The following is a 13889-nucleotide window of genomic DNA, read 5'->3' on the forward strand; positions in this document are numbered from 1 at the left end:
GTGCATGTGATCATGGGCACATGCATACCCATACCCCCCTACAAACATATACCCCCTGCTTGTCTGCACGTGCACACACACACTCACACACACACCACGGCACATGTCTGGAGGTCAGAGGACAATAAGCAGATGTGGGTTCTCTCCTCCTACCCTGTGGAGCCTGGGAATGGGACATAGGTTATCACCCTGAGTCATCTCACTGGTCTACATATATAATTTTTATCAGTGGTATTCTATATAGGTTTAGGTTTAAAGGTTTGTTTACATGTAAAATTTATCTATAAGAACACATATCCTTAGATACATGGCTATGCTGGGGGACAACCTTCGAGTTTCTCCATTTTCACACTTTAGCTGCTCGGGAGGGCAAAGCTAAATTTAAATCCTTCTTTTCTCCTTCCAGAACAGTTTGCAATTACTTTCACTCTTCCCTATAAAAATCCACAGAGCACAGTTAAGCACTCCGTGCCCACTAATTTCATAGCGCATCTGAAGGGAACATTGCATGCATCAGGAGAGCCAAAAGAGCGTCATGCATGACCAAGGCCAGGCTCTTTGAAGCATACTTGTAATGTGCCAAATTATTTTGGCAATGCTACCGTCACATTCACTCAGGAGTAAGGTGACACTGAGAAACAATGTGTTTTTCAAAGTAATAATTTAAATTTATTTTTTTTTTTAAAAAAGAATACAGCGTTGTTTGATCGCTTTCATAAGACCAGAGGCAACAGTCAGTCATTTCTTTGGCTCATTCATTCAATCCTTGAGCAAAACTTAAGCCAAGGTTACTTTGGTAGGATTTAGAGCAGTGAGACATTTGTGAATAAAATGATATTAGGTCTATGTAATTCTGAATAATAAAATAAAGATTAAGATGGCAATACGTCCTGCAAGTACTGGTATTTAAACTTTAAAAATCAATCAAGAGAGAAGATTAAGTGGTGTTTCTTTGGTACTAAAAATGTAAAGCTAGGACCAAATTGCTCCATTTTCACAGATTTAAGATACAAGGAATGATATTTAAAGACATTAATGTGACTATTAAACCCTTCAGTTTATAAAGACATTCTTATGAAGTACACTTAGCAGAAATCCCTGAGTATATTAAATACTCTATTAGTATCTTCCTGCAAAAACAAAGAGAAATAATTTAAAAGCTTTGCGAGACATAAATACAGTACTTAGCAAAAGCAGAACTAGTTTCGAAGGCTCCCTCTGCAGTTTGTAAAACTGGCCACCTCCGGCTCCACGGTGCAGCGGAGATATAGACGAAATTCTTTGACCATCCTACAGCATGCTAGTGAACCATTCGCCGATGGATTGTCTGTTCACATTTACCCACTCGATATTGTTCTTCACCGTTTCCAGCACTTGCTCCCTAGGTTTTGCTCCAGCACCAGCATTTGGATATTTTGCAAAAAAGCTCTGTATCTAGAAAAGGCAGGGGAAGTAGTTAGAAAAAACATCCAAAGCCCACTTCTTCAGGAGTTGCATTTGGAAACGAGCGTTGCTTCTCCCGTACGGGATTTATTTAGATGGCATCTCCTGGTGTAGCATTCAGAACGAGCCTGCCAGGCACATGCGCAGTCACTCCTCTGGGTTTGGGGCCCCTGAGAGCTTGTTTTACCACAAGAGGCATTGATCGTGAAGAAGGTCACCATGCCATGATTAGTATGCCCACTTCTGTAGATTTCTCTATTTGTCTCTATTGTCACGTTTACTAAAGTGTTCTGTAGAAACTGTGGCCTGTGATGTGATAATTTTTCTCCAGCTTTTACTCTAGGGGTCTGGAGAGTTTCATATACTTTCATTTCCTAAAGACTTAAAAGAAAAATTTCTCTTCAACAAAGTTCTAGACTCTCTCCTACCCACTCCCCCCAGGTTACCCCTAAAACGCACCCAGAGTGTTACTGCCCTTTTCAAAAATAAGAATGATTTTGTTTCTTAACATATATAAGAATCAAAACATTTCAATATCTAATACACAGATGTGGAAACTTCATGACATCTTTTTGTCCTACATTGACATTTTTTTTTCCTTTGCTGGGATTTCAGAGAGTTGATATTAGTTTCAAACATCCCAAACTCTCAATTCTGAATGGACTCAAGCCTCAACCAACTTATCTCAGAGTCACAGACGGCCATCTGGATAGGGGGACATTTCCATGAGCCAGTCCCAACCTTCCCAGACCTTACATTTCTTAATTTTAAACCTCATTATTTCTTTGTCATTTGAATAATGTTTTTTCAAGTTAGGGAAAAAGGCAGTGTATAGTTCATTAGACAAGGGCTTTTCCCCCCCTTTCTTGCATCTAGGGTTTAATTGGAGATGAGTTTAAGTTTGTTCCTTCCTAGACAAGCAAAGTGGACTCAGCCTCCATACCTGCCAGAGCTGCAGCTCAGTGTTGAAGGGCTCAGCTATGGTGACGATCCGGCCAAGGTTTCTGTCATTGAGTGTAAATCTGTAGAGAAAAGGAGGCGAGTAAGTCAGAATATTAGTTTTCAAGCATGAAATCTTTTACTAGGCGAGAAAGTTACGTGTGTGTGCACACTCATGTGTGTGTGCACACTCATGTGTACACATGTGTGCACGAGTGAGTGTCCATTTCTGTGCACTTGTGTGTGTATGACTGTGTGTGTGTGTGTGTGTGTACATACAGATGTGTGCACTCATGTGTGTGTGCATGTGCACAGGGGTATGCACTCATATGTGTGTGCATGCACATGTGAGTGTGTATGTGTATGCATGTATGTGTGGGTGTGGGTGTGTGTAAAGTAGTTTTCAAAGGAAACTAAACACAATAGGAAAAAATAAGATGTCTTTTCTTTTTTTTAAAAGATTTGTTTACTATTATAAATGAGTACACAGAAGAAGGTGTCAGATTTCATTATGGGTGGTTGTGAGCCACCATGTGGTTGCTGGGATTTGAACTCACGACCTTCAGAAGAGCAGTCGGTGCTCTTACCCCCTGAGCCATCTCACCAGCCCAAGATGTCTTAAAGAATAAAAAAACTCAGGTCATGCAAGCCTGATGCCCTGAGTTCAATCCTAAAGTTCCACAGTGGGAAAAAACAAACAAACAAAAAACAAAAACCTGAACTCTTGAAAGTTGTCCTTTGACCACCATGTCCTAAATAGCTCTTTCTAGAATTACTAATGGTTTTATATCAATAAATATAGCTGCCTTTTTTTGATTTTTCAAATTTTAAGTGGCATCAGACAAGAGACCATATCTTTCTTTTAAAAACAAAACACAAACAAACAAACAAAAACCCTCCCCTCTTACCGTTAAAAGAAAAAGCATGATGGTTGTGGCACATGCCTTTAATCCCTGCATTTGAGAGGAAGAGGCAGGCATAAATCTCTGTGAGTTCAAGGCAGGCCTGGTCTTCATGGTGAGTTCTAGGATAGCTAAGGCTATACAGAGAAACTCTGTCTTGGAAAATAAAAAAGAACAAAAGAAAGAAAGGAAGGAAGAGAGAGGAAGAAAGGAAAGAAGGAAGGAAGGAAGGAAGATAGATAGATAGATAGATAGATAGATAGATAGATAGATAGATAGATAGGTAGGTAGGTAGGTAGGTAGGTAGGTAGGTAGGTAGGTAGACAGACAGACAGATAGATAGATAGACAGATAGATAGATGATAGATGGGTAGATAGATATAGATAGATGATAGATTATACTTAGCAAGTTGAACCCTGCTACAAGCTCAAGCTTGCCCTTGTCACCTCTCTTTCCTCTCCTACTCCCTATCCCTCCGTGCCTGCGGATCCTTCATCTTCACTATTACTCCATGGTCCAGTTCTCACTCTCTTTTGCTGCCAGTTGACCATTGTCCGTTGCCTATTGAAGAAGTTAATTGTGTTTCTGAAATCCACTCTGGTCTCCCTGGTGCCTGTGCCTCCCCATGGCCAACCCAAGCATTCATTTTCACTTCACTTTGTTTCAAGCGTCTAATGACTGAGTTATCGTTGCTCTTAGACTCAAAGTCAAATTTTAACATGACTCTATCCCTTTGGACCTTTATCCCTTTCTTTCCTGGTAGCCTCAGCCAAGATCCTTCAGTTCTTGTTTACCCAGCTCATTCCTGCCCTTCCTTCAGTTCAGCCCGCACTTCCTTGGGGAGACCTTGCTTCCAACCTCCTTCGAGTTGCTTAGCTTCCCCTTTGCATTATTTTCCTGTACCCTGAGCCTCTTTTCTGGGTAACTACTAAGGTTGCATGCATGCATGTGTGAAACTCTTGATATAATAATATTGCTCTCACCAATGCCTTAAGTTCTGCAAGAACAGAGAGTTGGGTCTGTTTGTCTTTCCTATTGCAGCCCCAATGCCAAAGATCAAACCTAGCACATAATGTGTGTACTACATTACTCACTAGAGGGAAGAATGTTAATTTAAAATGAGGCATTAGGGGTCAGAGAGAGAGCTCAACCGTTAAGAACACTTGCTGCTCTTCTAGAAGACCAGGGTGAATTCTGAGCCCTTCATGGTGGCTCACAGTTATCTGTGACTCCAGCTTCAGAGGATCTGATGCCTTCCCCTGGCCTCTCCAGGTACCAGTCAAGCATATGGTACACGAACAGATATGTAGACAAAACACCCATGCATATAAAATTTTAAAAATTTCAAAATAAAAATGAAGAAATAAAATGATAGCAAGGATATTTAAGAACAACACTAAGTACAGGAACTTCCTGGGAAAATGGGCAGTTACTATAAAGTGTCATTTATCAGAAATCATAAAATTCTTTTATTCAGTGGTAATATGATATGAAAAGAGTAAATCATAAAAATATGTGGCTAGTGTGATTCCACATGTATCTAATAAGCATTCATAGAGAAACAACTGCAGACAGACACTCATCTGACAGCAGAAATTATTTTTGACCAATTCCATTTTATAGATTATTTAAATATTATCACCTGCCACTTCTGAAGAGTACACATATTGGTGTTGTAAGAGGAAGATGGGAATTTTTAAAAGGCAAAATATGTTTGTTGCTGCAGTGAAAGTCTACAAGTCCCAAGAACAGCTGCTAATTGCAAGTCATAGTTATTTGAATGGCCTACAATTTCTGTGTTATTATTGTTGTTTGAGTCTTATAAACTAAAAACTAAGAGAAGTATTTGGGAGTTAGCAACAGATGCACTGAATGAAAACTGCAAATACTTATATAAACATTACCTACACTGCAGCAAATTATGTTCATGTCAAGGACCCAAGATGGTGTGAAGTGCAGAGACATTCCATGCCTTTATCAAAGTAGCTGAAACTACAATAAGAATTCAAGTATATCTTAAATGACTTGAAAAACTTAGATGAGATCATCTTCTTTGACTTAATATCTGTAAACCTAATATTAGATACAGAAATTATTTTGATGTATTCAAAACTTATAATTAAGTGCTTGTTAAATTATCTTGAGATAATGTTTAGGCCATGCTCATTATGTTGAAATTAATGAATTTTTTCATCTGTGACAAACTAAAATCAAATTCGATCAAGCCTCACTGCTGACCTACTAAGCTCACTGATCCTCAGAGACACAAGGGCGAAAGACTCATTTCCCTTATACACTGGGGCTTGGTGTTCAAGGCTCAAACTGGAGAACACATTAGTGACCTGCAAACAGCAATACTAAAGCTCAGTAGAAAAGCAGATCATGTATTTGAGGCTAACAATAAATTGTTCAGACACACAGGCAGAAACAACACTCGATCCAAAATTTGGAAACCATTTAGAAGTTTGGAAATATTTGAATAAAATTTGGCTCATTTCTATTTAACTTGTCTCTTACAATTTTTTGTAGGGAAATTCTATTTCTTCAAACCAAATATAATTAATAATGCCTTTGGTGTAACAGACATGTATGTGGCTGTTGAGTGATTTCTGTATTGGGACCATCTGCTATAATATCTCATGAATGTTAGAGCAGCCAATGATGAAGAAATATTAAAAAAGCCTTAGGCGAGGCGTGTGAGCCTAGCTCTGACAATGGTCAGTCAATTCACTGTCCTTGGGAAAAGGCTTAGTTTATAAGATCTAACACATTTACTTTAAAGCCAGATGTTTATGGTCTCTATAAGGTTTTTTCTACTTATTAGTTGTTATGTTGTATAATAAACACAAGATATTTTTATCTTTTCACAATAATTTAGAAGTAAACACTGTGCTTTATTTATATAAATTTTTTTTTGCAACATATGTAGACTCTGAGTCTTTCGGCTAACTGAGAATACACAGTAGGTAACCATCTTTACAAATGAAAAGTGTTCCTCACCCAAGATAAATTCATACGCTAAGATGGCATGTGCTTGTTGAATAGATTTGCTCAGTTTAAACCAAGTCTTTCACTGAAGCACTTACAAACAGGTAAACAATGGGCATGAACACACACACACACACACACACACACACACACATCCTCAGACCAATGTTGAGAAACAAATGAGCAGGTACTCTCACTAGTCATAAGAACAGAAAAAGCAAAAGCCCATCACAAACAGGTGAAAGCATTGCAGGAAACTTTAACTGAAAGCTAGAGACACAATGCATATCTTAGAGGGAAAGGAACAGACAGAATAGTACTAGTGAAAAGAGTAAAAGTCACTCCTGTGGCCATGTGCCTCAGAGGACAGTAATCAACCTCTGCCGACAGGAAAGAGTAAGATAGAAAACAAAGAGACTTTCTAACATGAGGCTCACAAGCCAAATGGCCTTTCACCACCATGTACACAATCATTTGGGAAACATATTTCATCTCTACTCTATCTCATAGTCTGCCAAATCAATGTCTCTTTAACGGAAATTGAGCATTGCATTCAGAGGATCAGAGCCGAGCACAGCAGCACAGCCTCTGCATGGGGCCAAAGCAATAAGAAGCTTTGGGGAATCATTTCTCCTTCACTCTGCTCTTTGACAGTTATCAGCCGTTCTCATATTCAAGCCGCTATTATGAGGCATGAATGTAGGTCAGTCATAGAGTGTTTGCTCTTTGCTTTGAGAACACAAAGCCCTGGATCTTCCAATCCCCAGCACCAACAAATCATGTGTATATATGCACCATACATACACACCAAACATACACACCACACACCACACATGCCACAGCACACCACACACACACACACACACACACTACACCAAACATATACTCCAACACACACACACACATTCACACACACACACCACACATGACACACACACACAGAAGTGAATACACCAGGTCTCGACCCACCCTACCTCCCAAAGTACTATCACCTAAAAAAATGTAGTTCTCTTTTAAAAAGTATTCAGAATGGGGCTGGCGAGATGGCTCAGTGGGTTAAGAGCACCGACTCCTCTTCCAAAGGTCCAGAGTTCAAATCCCAGCAACCACATGGTGGCTCACAACCACCCGTAATGAGATCTGACACCCTCTTCTGGTGTGTCTGAAGACAGCGACAGTGTACTTACATATAATAAATGAATCTTTAGAAAAACAAGTACTTGAAATACTTAGAGTTTATTATGTGGCCAGTGAGATGAAAGTTCTGCACAGATGAGTTCTGGAGTCAGAGGGCTCTTCTTGGAGCCCAACTCCAGGAATTCTCATCTAGTTTTCAGCAAAGAGTAGCTGAGAAGTAAACGCCTATCTGACATTTTGCAAGGCAACGGTATAGTGTGAAGAATTATATTAATTCATTTATTATTATTACTATTTTCATGTGCACTAGTGTTTTGCCTTCATGTGAGTCTGTGTGAGGGTGTCCTATTCCCTGGAACTGGAGTTACAAACAGTCGTGAGCTGCCATGTGAGTGCTAGGAATTGAAGAGTCTTCTGGAAGAGTAGCTGGTGCTCTTATTCACTGAGCCATCTCTCCAGCCCTACATTAACACATTTTGATTAAACAAAAATTAGTGCTGTTAAGTTCTCTCTCCAGATCTCAGAATCCTGTGGATCAACCAGAAGCAGCAACTTTAAGAGAAATGAATTGTGCCTAAATGAGCATACCCAGAAGAACAGTCCTGTGGTCCTTTACCATAGCAACATGCCACTTTGGTGTGGTACAGAGGTCTGAGAAAGCACACCCAAGATAGGAAGTCGGCACCTATAGGGTATGCCAAACAAGGAAGACAAGAGGCTATGATCCAATCATCCCACCTGCTGACCAGATAGTCCCAGTTAAGCTGGATCCAGTTCCAGGCCATGCTCTTCCCATATCTGTTGTAGGAGATGTAGCGGATAACGGTGAATACATCCTGAGTTTTAATAATACTGGGGTCTTTCAGCATTTCCAGATACCTAAGAGAAGGCAAGAAGAAAATGCTTCAAAGTGAATATTAACCATCGCCTAAATTTCTCATGGCTTTCATCCCAGTAACTCAATTCTTGCAGCCGTCAACTGACAGAGTGAGTTAAATATGGCAACTGGGGAAAGATGTTTTTAAAAATTAGTGTATTTAACTGTTTTTAAAGAATAACCTCAGGGCTGGAGAGATGGCTCAGTGGTTAAGAGCACTGGCTGCTCTTCTGGAGGTCCTGAGCTCAATTTCCCAGCAACCATATGGTAGCTCACAACCATCCGTAATGGGATCTGATGCCCTCTTCTACTGTGTCTGAAGATAGCTACAGTGTACTCATGTACATTAAATAAATAATTTTTAAAAAAGAACAACCTCTAGTTTTGGTGAGTACTGAAATAATTTAAATTTAGTTAATATTAAATATTAAAGTGGTTATTGAAAATTCAACTAATTTAAAATTTAAATTATTTTAGAAATATCAAGACAATAAAAAATAAATTTGAACAAGTGCTCTGATAAAAGACCAATTATTGACTACAAGCACTTACTTAATTACTGAATTAATTACTGAATTAATTAATTACTTTTTTAAAAGTATATGTAAAGAAAAACTTAAGGTCTTATTCTATGGGACAAAACTTAAATTTTACTTGCTAAATAAGCTATCTAGCTATAGTTTAATACAACTCAATCTAGGATAAATGAAAGAACAAACAGGTAGATGTTTGTCAATTGTTATTCTGAGGTGTTAACTCAAGTTGGCCTTCTAAGTTCATATTGCTATTAGAATTATTTCTATCTGAAGTCACCACATGTTTTGTTTACTGTGAAAAAGGCACCTCAAAAATATCTACTGCTAATAACCAGATACATTTTTATAATCTTCTTGTCTCGTTCAATGGCTGCCTGCATGTTGACTTGGACCATTCCTATTTTTAGGGGAAAGAAGAGTTAAAAGATTACTGTTCAACTTGAGATGTGAGGAACATTAGAGAAATAGCCTTTATCATAAAGGCATGAAATGTATAGATTTTTCTGACACTTTATAATATATCGAAGTCAAGCACACTTAGTGCTGGAGTCTAGATATAAAATATCCTCAAAGGTCTGTAGTTGAAAGCTCGGTCCTCTGCTGGTGATGTGTTAGAACTATTGGCACCATGACGGTGCCGTCCTCATCAGTGATTTGTCCATTGTGACGAATGCTTAGCTCAATAGGCTGTGACGCAGTTCTGCTTAGTTGAAGGCGGTGGATCACTTTGAGGAGTGTGTGTTGTCTCTGCTTCCTTCTCTAGTTCTCCCCGTTTCTTGGCTGCCCCTGGTGAGCAGCCTTCCTTCTCCTGACTCATCTGCTACAGTGATGTTTCTGCCTTCTGTAGGGACTAAGCATTGGAATGTGAACTCAGATGTCTAAGGCATGAGTCAAAATTAATCTCTCCTCACTTTAAGTTTTGGGGTGCTCTGGCACAGCCATAGAAAAGGAAGACATTTGACCCAAGAAATTTACCATAAGCGAGACAAAGGAAACTCAAGATTTAAGGTCAGTTCGTGTGCTGCAGGATGTTAGGAAATACCACTGTGTCTTCTCCTTCTTCAAGGGAAAGTCCTATAGATCAATATCTAACTGTGTGCAGTGCCCAATATGGAAGGAGAGCAAAACAGGATGCCACAGGCAAGATGGGGTGACTATAGTAAATGGTTTTAGGAACACTCATGCTGCTTTGGCTTGTCGACTGTATAGGAGAACCCTAAACTTATTTTCAATCTCACAAAAAGATGTGTAGGAAGGCTGAAAAAGCCTCTGGACAAACGAGAGTATTATACATCACAAGCACTTCATGAGCAGAAGATACGACCTGAGGACTTCATGAGCAGAAGTCATTCATCTCTAGCAGACAGACAGTGCTCCAACAGGTAAAGTGTGACTGGCTAAAACCCAATAGACTTGGCCCAGGATCAGCTTAGATCAATTCTTTGAGGAAGACCAGCAAGAAACAGAGCATCCCTCTCTCCATCACTACAAAAGGATGTGTGTCTCCTTTGTATAAAAGGAAAATGTAGAAAGGAGGAAACTATCTGATACTTTCTTTAATAGACTGCATAAACTAGGGTTTAGGTTTAACAAGTCATTTAAAAACCAGACTTGCAGACAAAAGCAGCCAACATCAGCGACTCCTTGTTGTACTGCCTTTTAGTCCCAACAGATAGGAAGCAGATGTGGCTACCTTTTGAGACACTTGCAGTTGTATGAGTAAACCTGGTTTTGTGTGAAATACAGCACATTTATCATATGCTCATATAAGCAAGGAATTCCAGGAAACTTCTCTTCACCCCAAACTCGCTGCCAAACCTCACTTTGTTATGGTCATCACTCAAGGTCTAAAATGTACTGCTTCAAATTCACAACTAGATTATAAAAACCATTAACCACTCAAACCACTTTCTACAGCAGATACGATAAGGGGGTACAACTTGTCTTTCACAAGGGATGGCTTAGGGGAACATTTTGACACACTCAGCTGCGGGAATGCTAGAAACTATACTGATACCATGGGCCCTGAAGGCGTTTTGTTTTGTCTTGTTGTGCAATCTTCTTCTACACCTGAATCCATAAGACTCTTGCTAAAACATGTAAAGTAGTTGCTAAATTCTTTAACAAATATAATTAGCACCATGCTATCTAGCACAAGGTTTTGACAAATGTCAAGATGGTCATGTTCTTTATTTAATCTAAGCCAATTTTACTTTAGTTATGTAATGTTTCATTATTATTATTTTATGTGTATGTATCTATGCACCACTAGAGAGCCTGGTGCACATAGAAGCCAGAAGAGGCCATCAGCTCCTGTGGTAGTTATGCACTCATGGGTCAGTCACCACACGGGTGCTAGGAGTCGAACTGGAGTCCTCTGAAAGAACGGTCAGTATTCCTAACTGCTGAGCCATCTCTCCAGTCCCTCAAATTTATTTTAAATTACACATTAAAACATGTCAGGCCCGGTGACAAGCAAAAGCAGGGAGATTGCCTTAATGTTAATCTACAGGGCCATCCAGTGAGACCCTGTCTAGACAACAAACAAAAAGAGAAAGAAATGAAAAAATAAATTACACCTAAGTGTACACAGTAGTGCTTGAAGACTTGCCTGGTAAGGACAATACATTGGTTGGATTTAACCCCCAGGACCAAAAAGCAAACAGCAGTTTACCTTGCCAAGAGTGTTACATCCTTCACTGAAGCTAACCCATAGAGCAATTTTTCTTTCTCTTGTGCTAGAGATGTTTTCTGATACTGTTCTAGAGTATAGTTCCACGCGGCCTCATTGCCAGAGTTCTGCATTCCATAGCGGTACACGAGAAGCCTGAGGTTCACAGGAATGCTGCAAGAAGAAACAATGTTTCAGGCATTTTATGTGTTTACTCACACTCTGTTTCCAATCTTCTACACAAGGCAAACAACGCGAGTAGTCACCTTGCACTCCCTTTTAGCCAGGCTTCAAATAACTGCGAAGCATTGCCCAAGGCTTCTCTGTCTCCCATCTTGCATGTGAATCCTAATATAGAGGCCCGGAGTAACCTTCAAAGACAAACACAGAGCCAGGGCCTCAGCAAATGTTCACTATGTCTTAAAACACAAATACGCAAATGTTAGGTGAATATTAGTTTTTAAAAGGTAAGAAATAACTTTGTGATGTGGCTTCCAGTATCCTGCCATCCCAGAGAATCTGCAATGGGCTTCACTTGGCCTTGGAAGTACGTCTGAAAGAGAAGCACAGTACATCATGAGTAAGAACTTGCTAGTCTCCGCATCTTCTGTCTACCTAGAGCCCCCATTGTCATCTTTCCCCTACTAATCCTGAGAAGTTTGGGCCAGTGCTTAGAAAAAGAAAGTGTTCATATTTAATAACGTTGAATTTTCCTTCAGTCCTAAGCATCAAAATCATTCTAGGTCTTTCTCTAATGTTTTGTAGAACATTGAGCAAGCCCTCTGCGATGCTTCGTCTTGATTGTCGATGTGACACAAACTAGAATCGTGGGAGAAGGGAGGGGTCCTAGGGAGGGGTCTGTCTAGATTGGGCAAGCCTTGGGGCAAGTCTGTGGGGATTTGTCTTGCTTCCATTGTTTGATGTGGAAAGAGCCAGCCCACCATGGGTGGCACCATTTTCTGGTAAGGGGATTCTAGGTTAAGAATGGAGACAGTAAGCTGAGCAGCCTCTGCTCTTGTCTGTTGATGTAATAGGATAAACTGCTTCAAGTTTCTGCTGCCCTGACTTCCCCACAATGGACCATAACCTGGAACTGTGAACCAAATGTGCCCTTTACCCTTGAATTGCTTTTATCAGCGTATTTTTATCACTGCAACAGGAAGAAACAACAAGTCTAAAATAACACCCTCTTTAACTTATTTTTTTCACTATAATTAGGAAGACAACTCATATACTTCTGAAACTAAGATGATTGCTTAACTATTAGTGAGACGTTAAAGAATGACAGCGATTTAGACTTATAAAGACAATTTAGGGGTCCTCACTATCCTATTACCACTGGCAGGCAAGTATTCTAATGTTCCTATTACACAAGTGAAACTTACACTCACAAATATCGAATATCAAAATCACTTTTGATATCACAAATCAATACCACAAATATCAAATCATTTTTCTGAGGCCTTTCATTTAGTACACAAAATAATTAGATTCAGATCCAGAATTCATTTAAAATTGCAAGTAGCTTGTCAAAGAGCTATGGAAATGACAAAGAAAAGGTAAATAGAGATGAAAATTTTAAAAAAAAAAATCCAAGAGTAAGAAAATATAGTTTTTTACTTTGCTATATTTTGTTAAAATAAATCAATTTTAGCAGATAAATCCACTTTAAAGTGGGTTCTATTTTATAGTTTAAAGTGTTAAAATTTTAAATAAAATAGTCTTATAGTCATTTTGATACTAAAATTGATACCTTTTGGAGACATACAGAAACACAAATACTAAACATTTGAAAGTGAAAAAGATCAGACAGCCCGTCTGCATTGACTGGTCAAGTCCTCACAAGTGGCGAATAGATATTCCCCAAGAGGTCCTTCCCCTAGAAGCCACCCTAATCGACTGAACATTTACGTTTTTGGTATACTGATAACGTGAACATCACCTCTATCATGGGGTACAGCTCTCTGTCATCTTGAAACATGCTAATGATGTAGCTCACAGCTGAAATGACTCTTTCCCATGGCAGGTAATCCTCTTCCGATTTGAGATACATGGTCAAGTTCAGAGCTATTTTATAATTCAGAAGTTGAGCTCTGAGAGAAAAAAAATAAATAAGACAATTAATTGAAAACCAGACTTTCAATTGAAAGGACCAGTGTGGTGACCCTAGCATTTCATATTCGTGAGAATTCCTCTGCTAAGTAATTAAAAAAACTGCTGGAGAGCTGGCTTAACAGTTAAGTGCACTTGCTGTTCTTACAGAAGCCCACAATTCTCAACACCCTTCTCAGAAGGCTCACGGCTACTTATAATTCTAGCGCTAGGGGATCCGATGCCCAATTCTGACCTCTGTGTGTTCCACATATGTGTGAGTGCACACACACACACACACACA

The 13889-nt window shown here is 39.3% G+C and overlaps 1 protein-coding gene across 1 annotated transcript in view; it reads right to left on the reverse strand.

Annotated features, from left to right (window-relative positions):
• Window positions 1-644: 644 nt before the first annotated feature.
• Enpep (glutamyl aminopeptidase) overlaps window positions 645-13889 on the reverse strand; it is a 68572-nt gene continuing 55327 nt past the window's right edge. Inside the window, exons 14-20 of the mRNA XM_031376170.1 lie at window positions 13437-13587; window positions 11974-12047; window positions 11761-11865; window positions 11498-11668; window positions 8149-8289; window positions 2387-2465; window positions 645-1434 (exon numbers count right to left, since the gene is read on the reverse strand). Of these exons, the coding sequence (XP_031232030.1) occupies window positions 1291-1434; window positions 2387-2465; window positions 8149-8289; window positions 11498-11668; window positions 11761-11865; window positions 11974-12047; window positions 13437-13587 (865 nt within the window). The 3' untranslated portion in view covers window positions 645-1290. The remainder of the gene's footprint in view (window positions 1435-2386; window positions 2466-8148; window positions 8290-11497; window positions 11669-11760; window positions 11866-11973; window positions 12048-13436; window positions 13588-13889) is intronic.

This window comes from Mastomys coucha, unplaced genomic scaffold (genome assembly GCF_008632895.1).
Source record: "Mastomys coucha isolate ucsf_1 unplaced genomic scaffold, UCSF_Mcou_1 pScaffold16, whole genome shotgun sequence".
NCBI classification, from domain to species: Eukaryota; Metazoa; Chordata; class Mammalia; order Rodentia; family Muridae; genus Mastomys; species Mastomys coucha.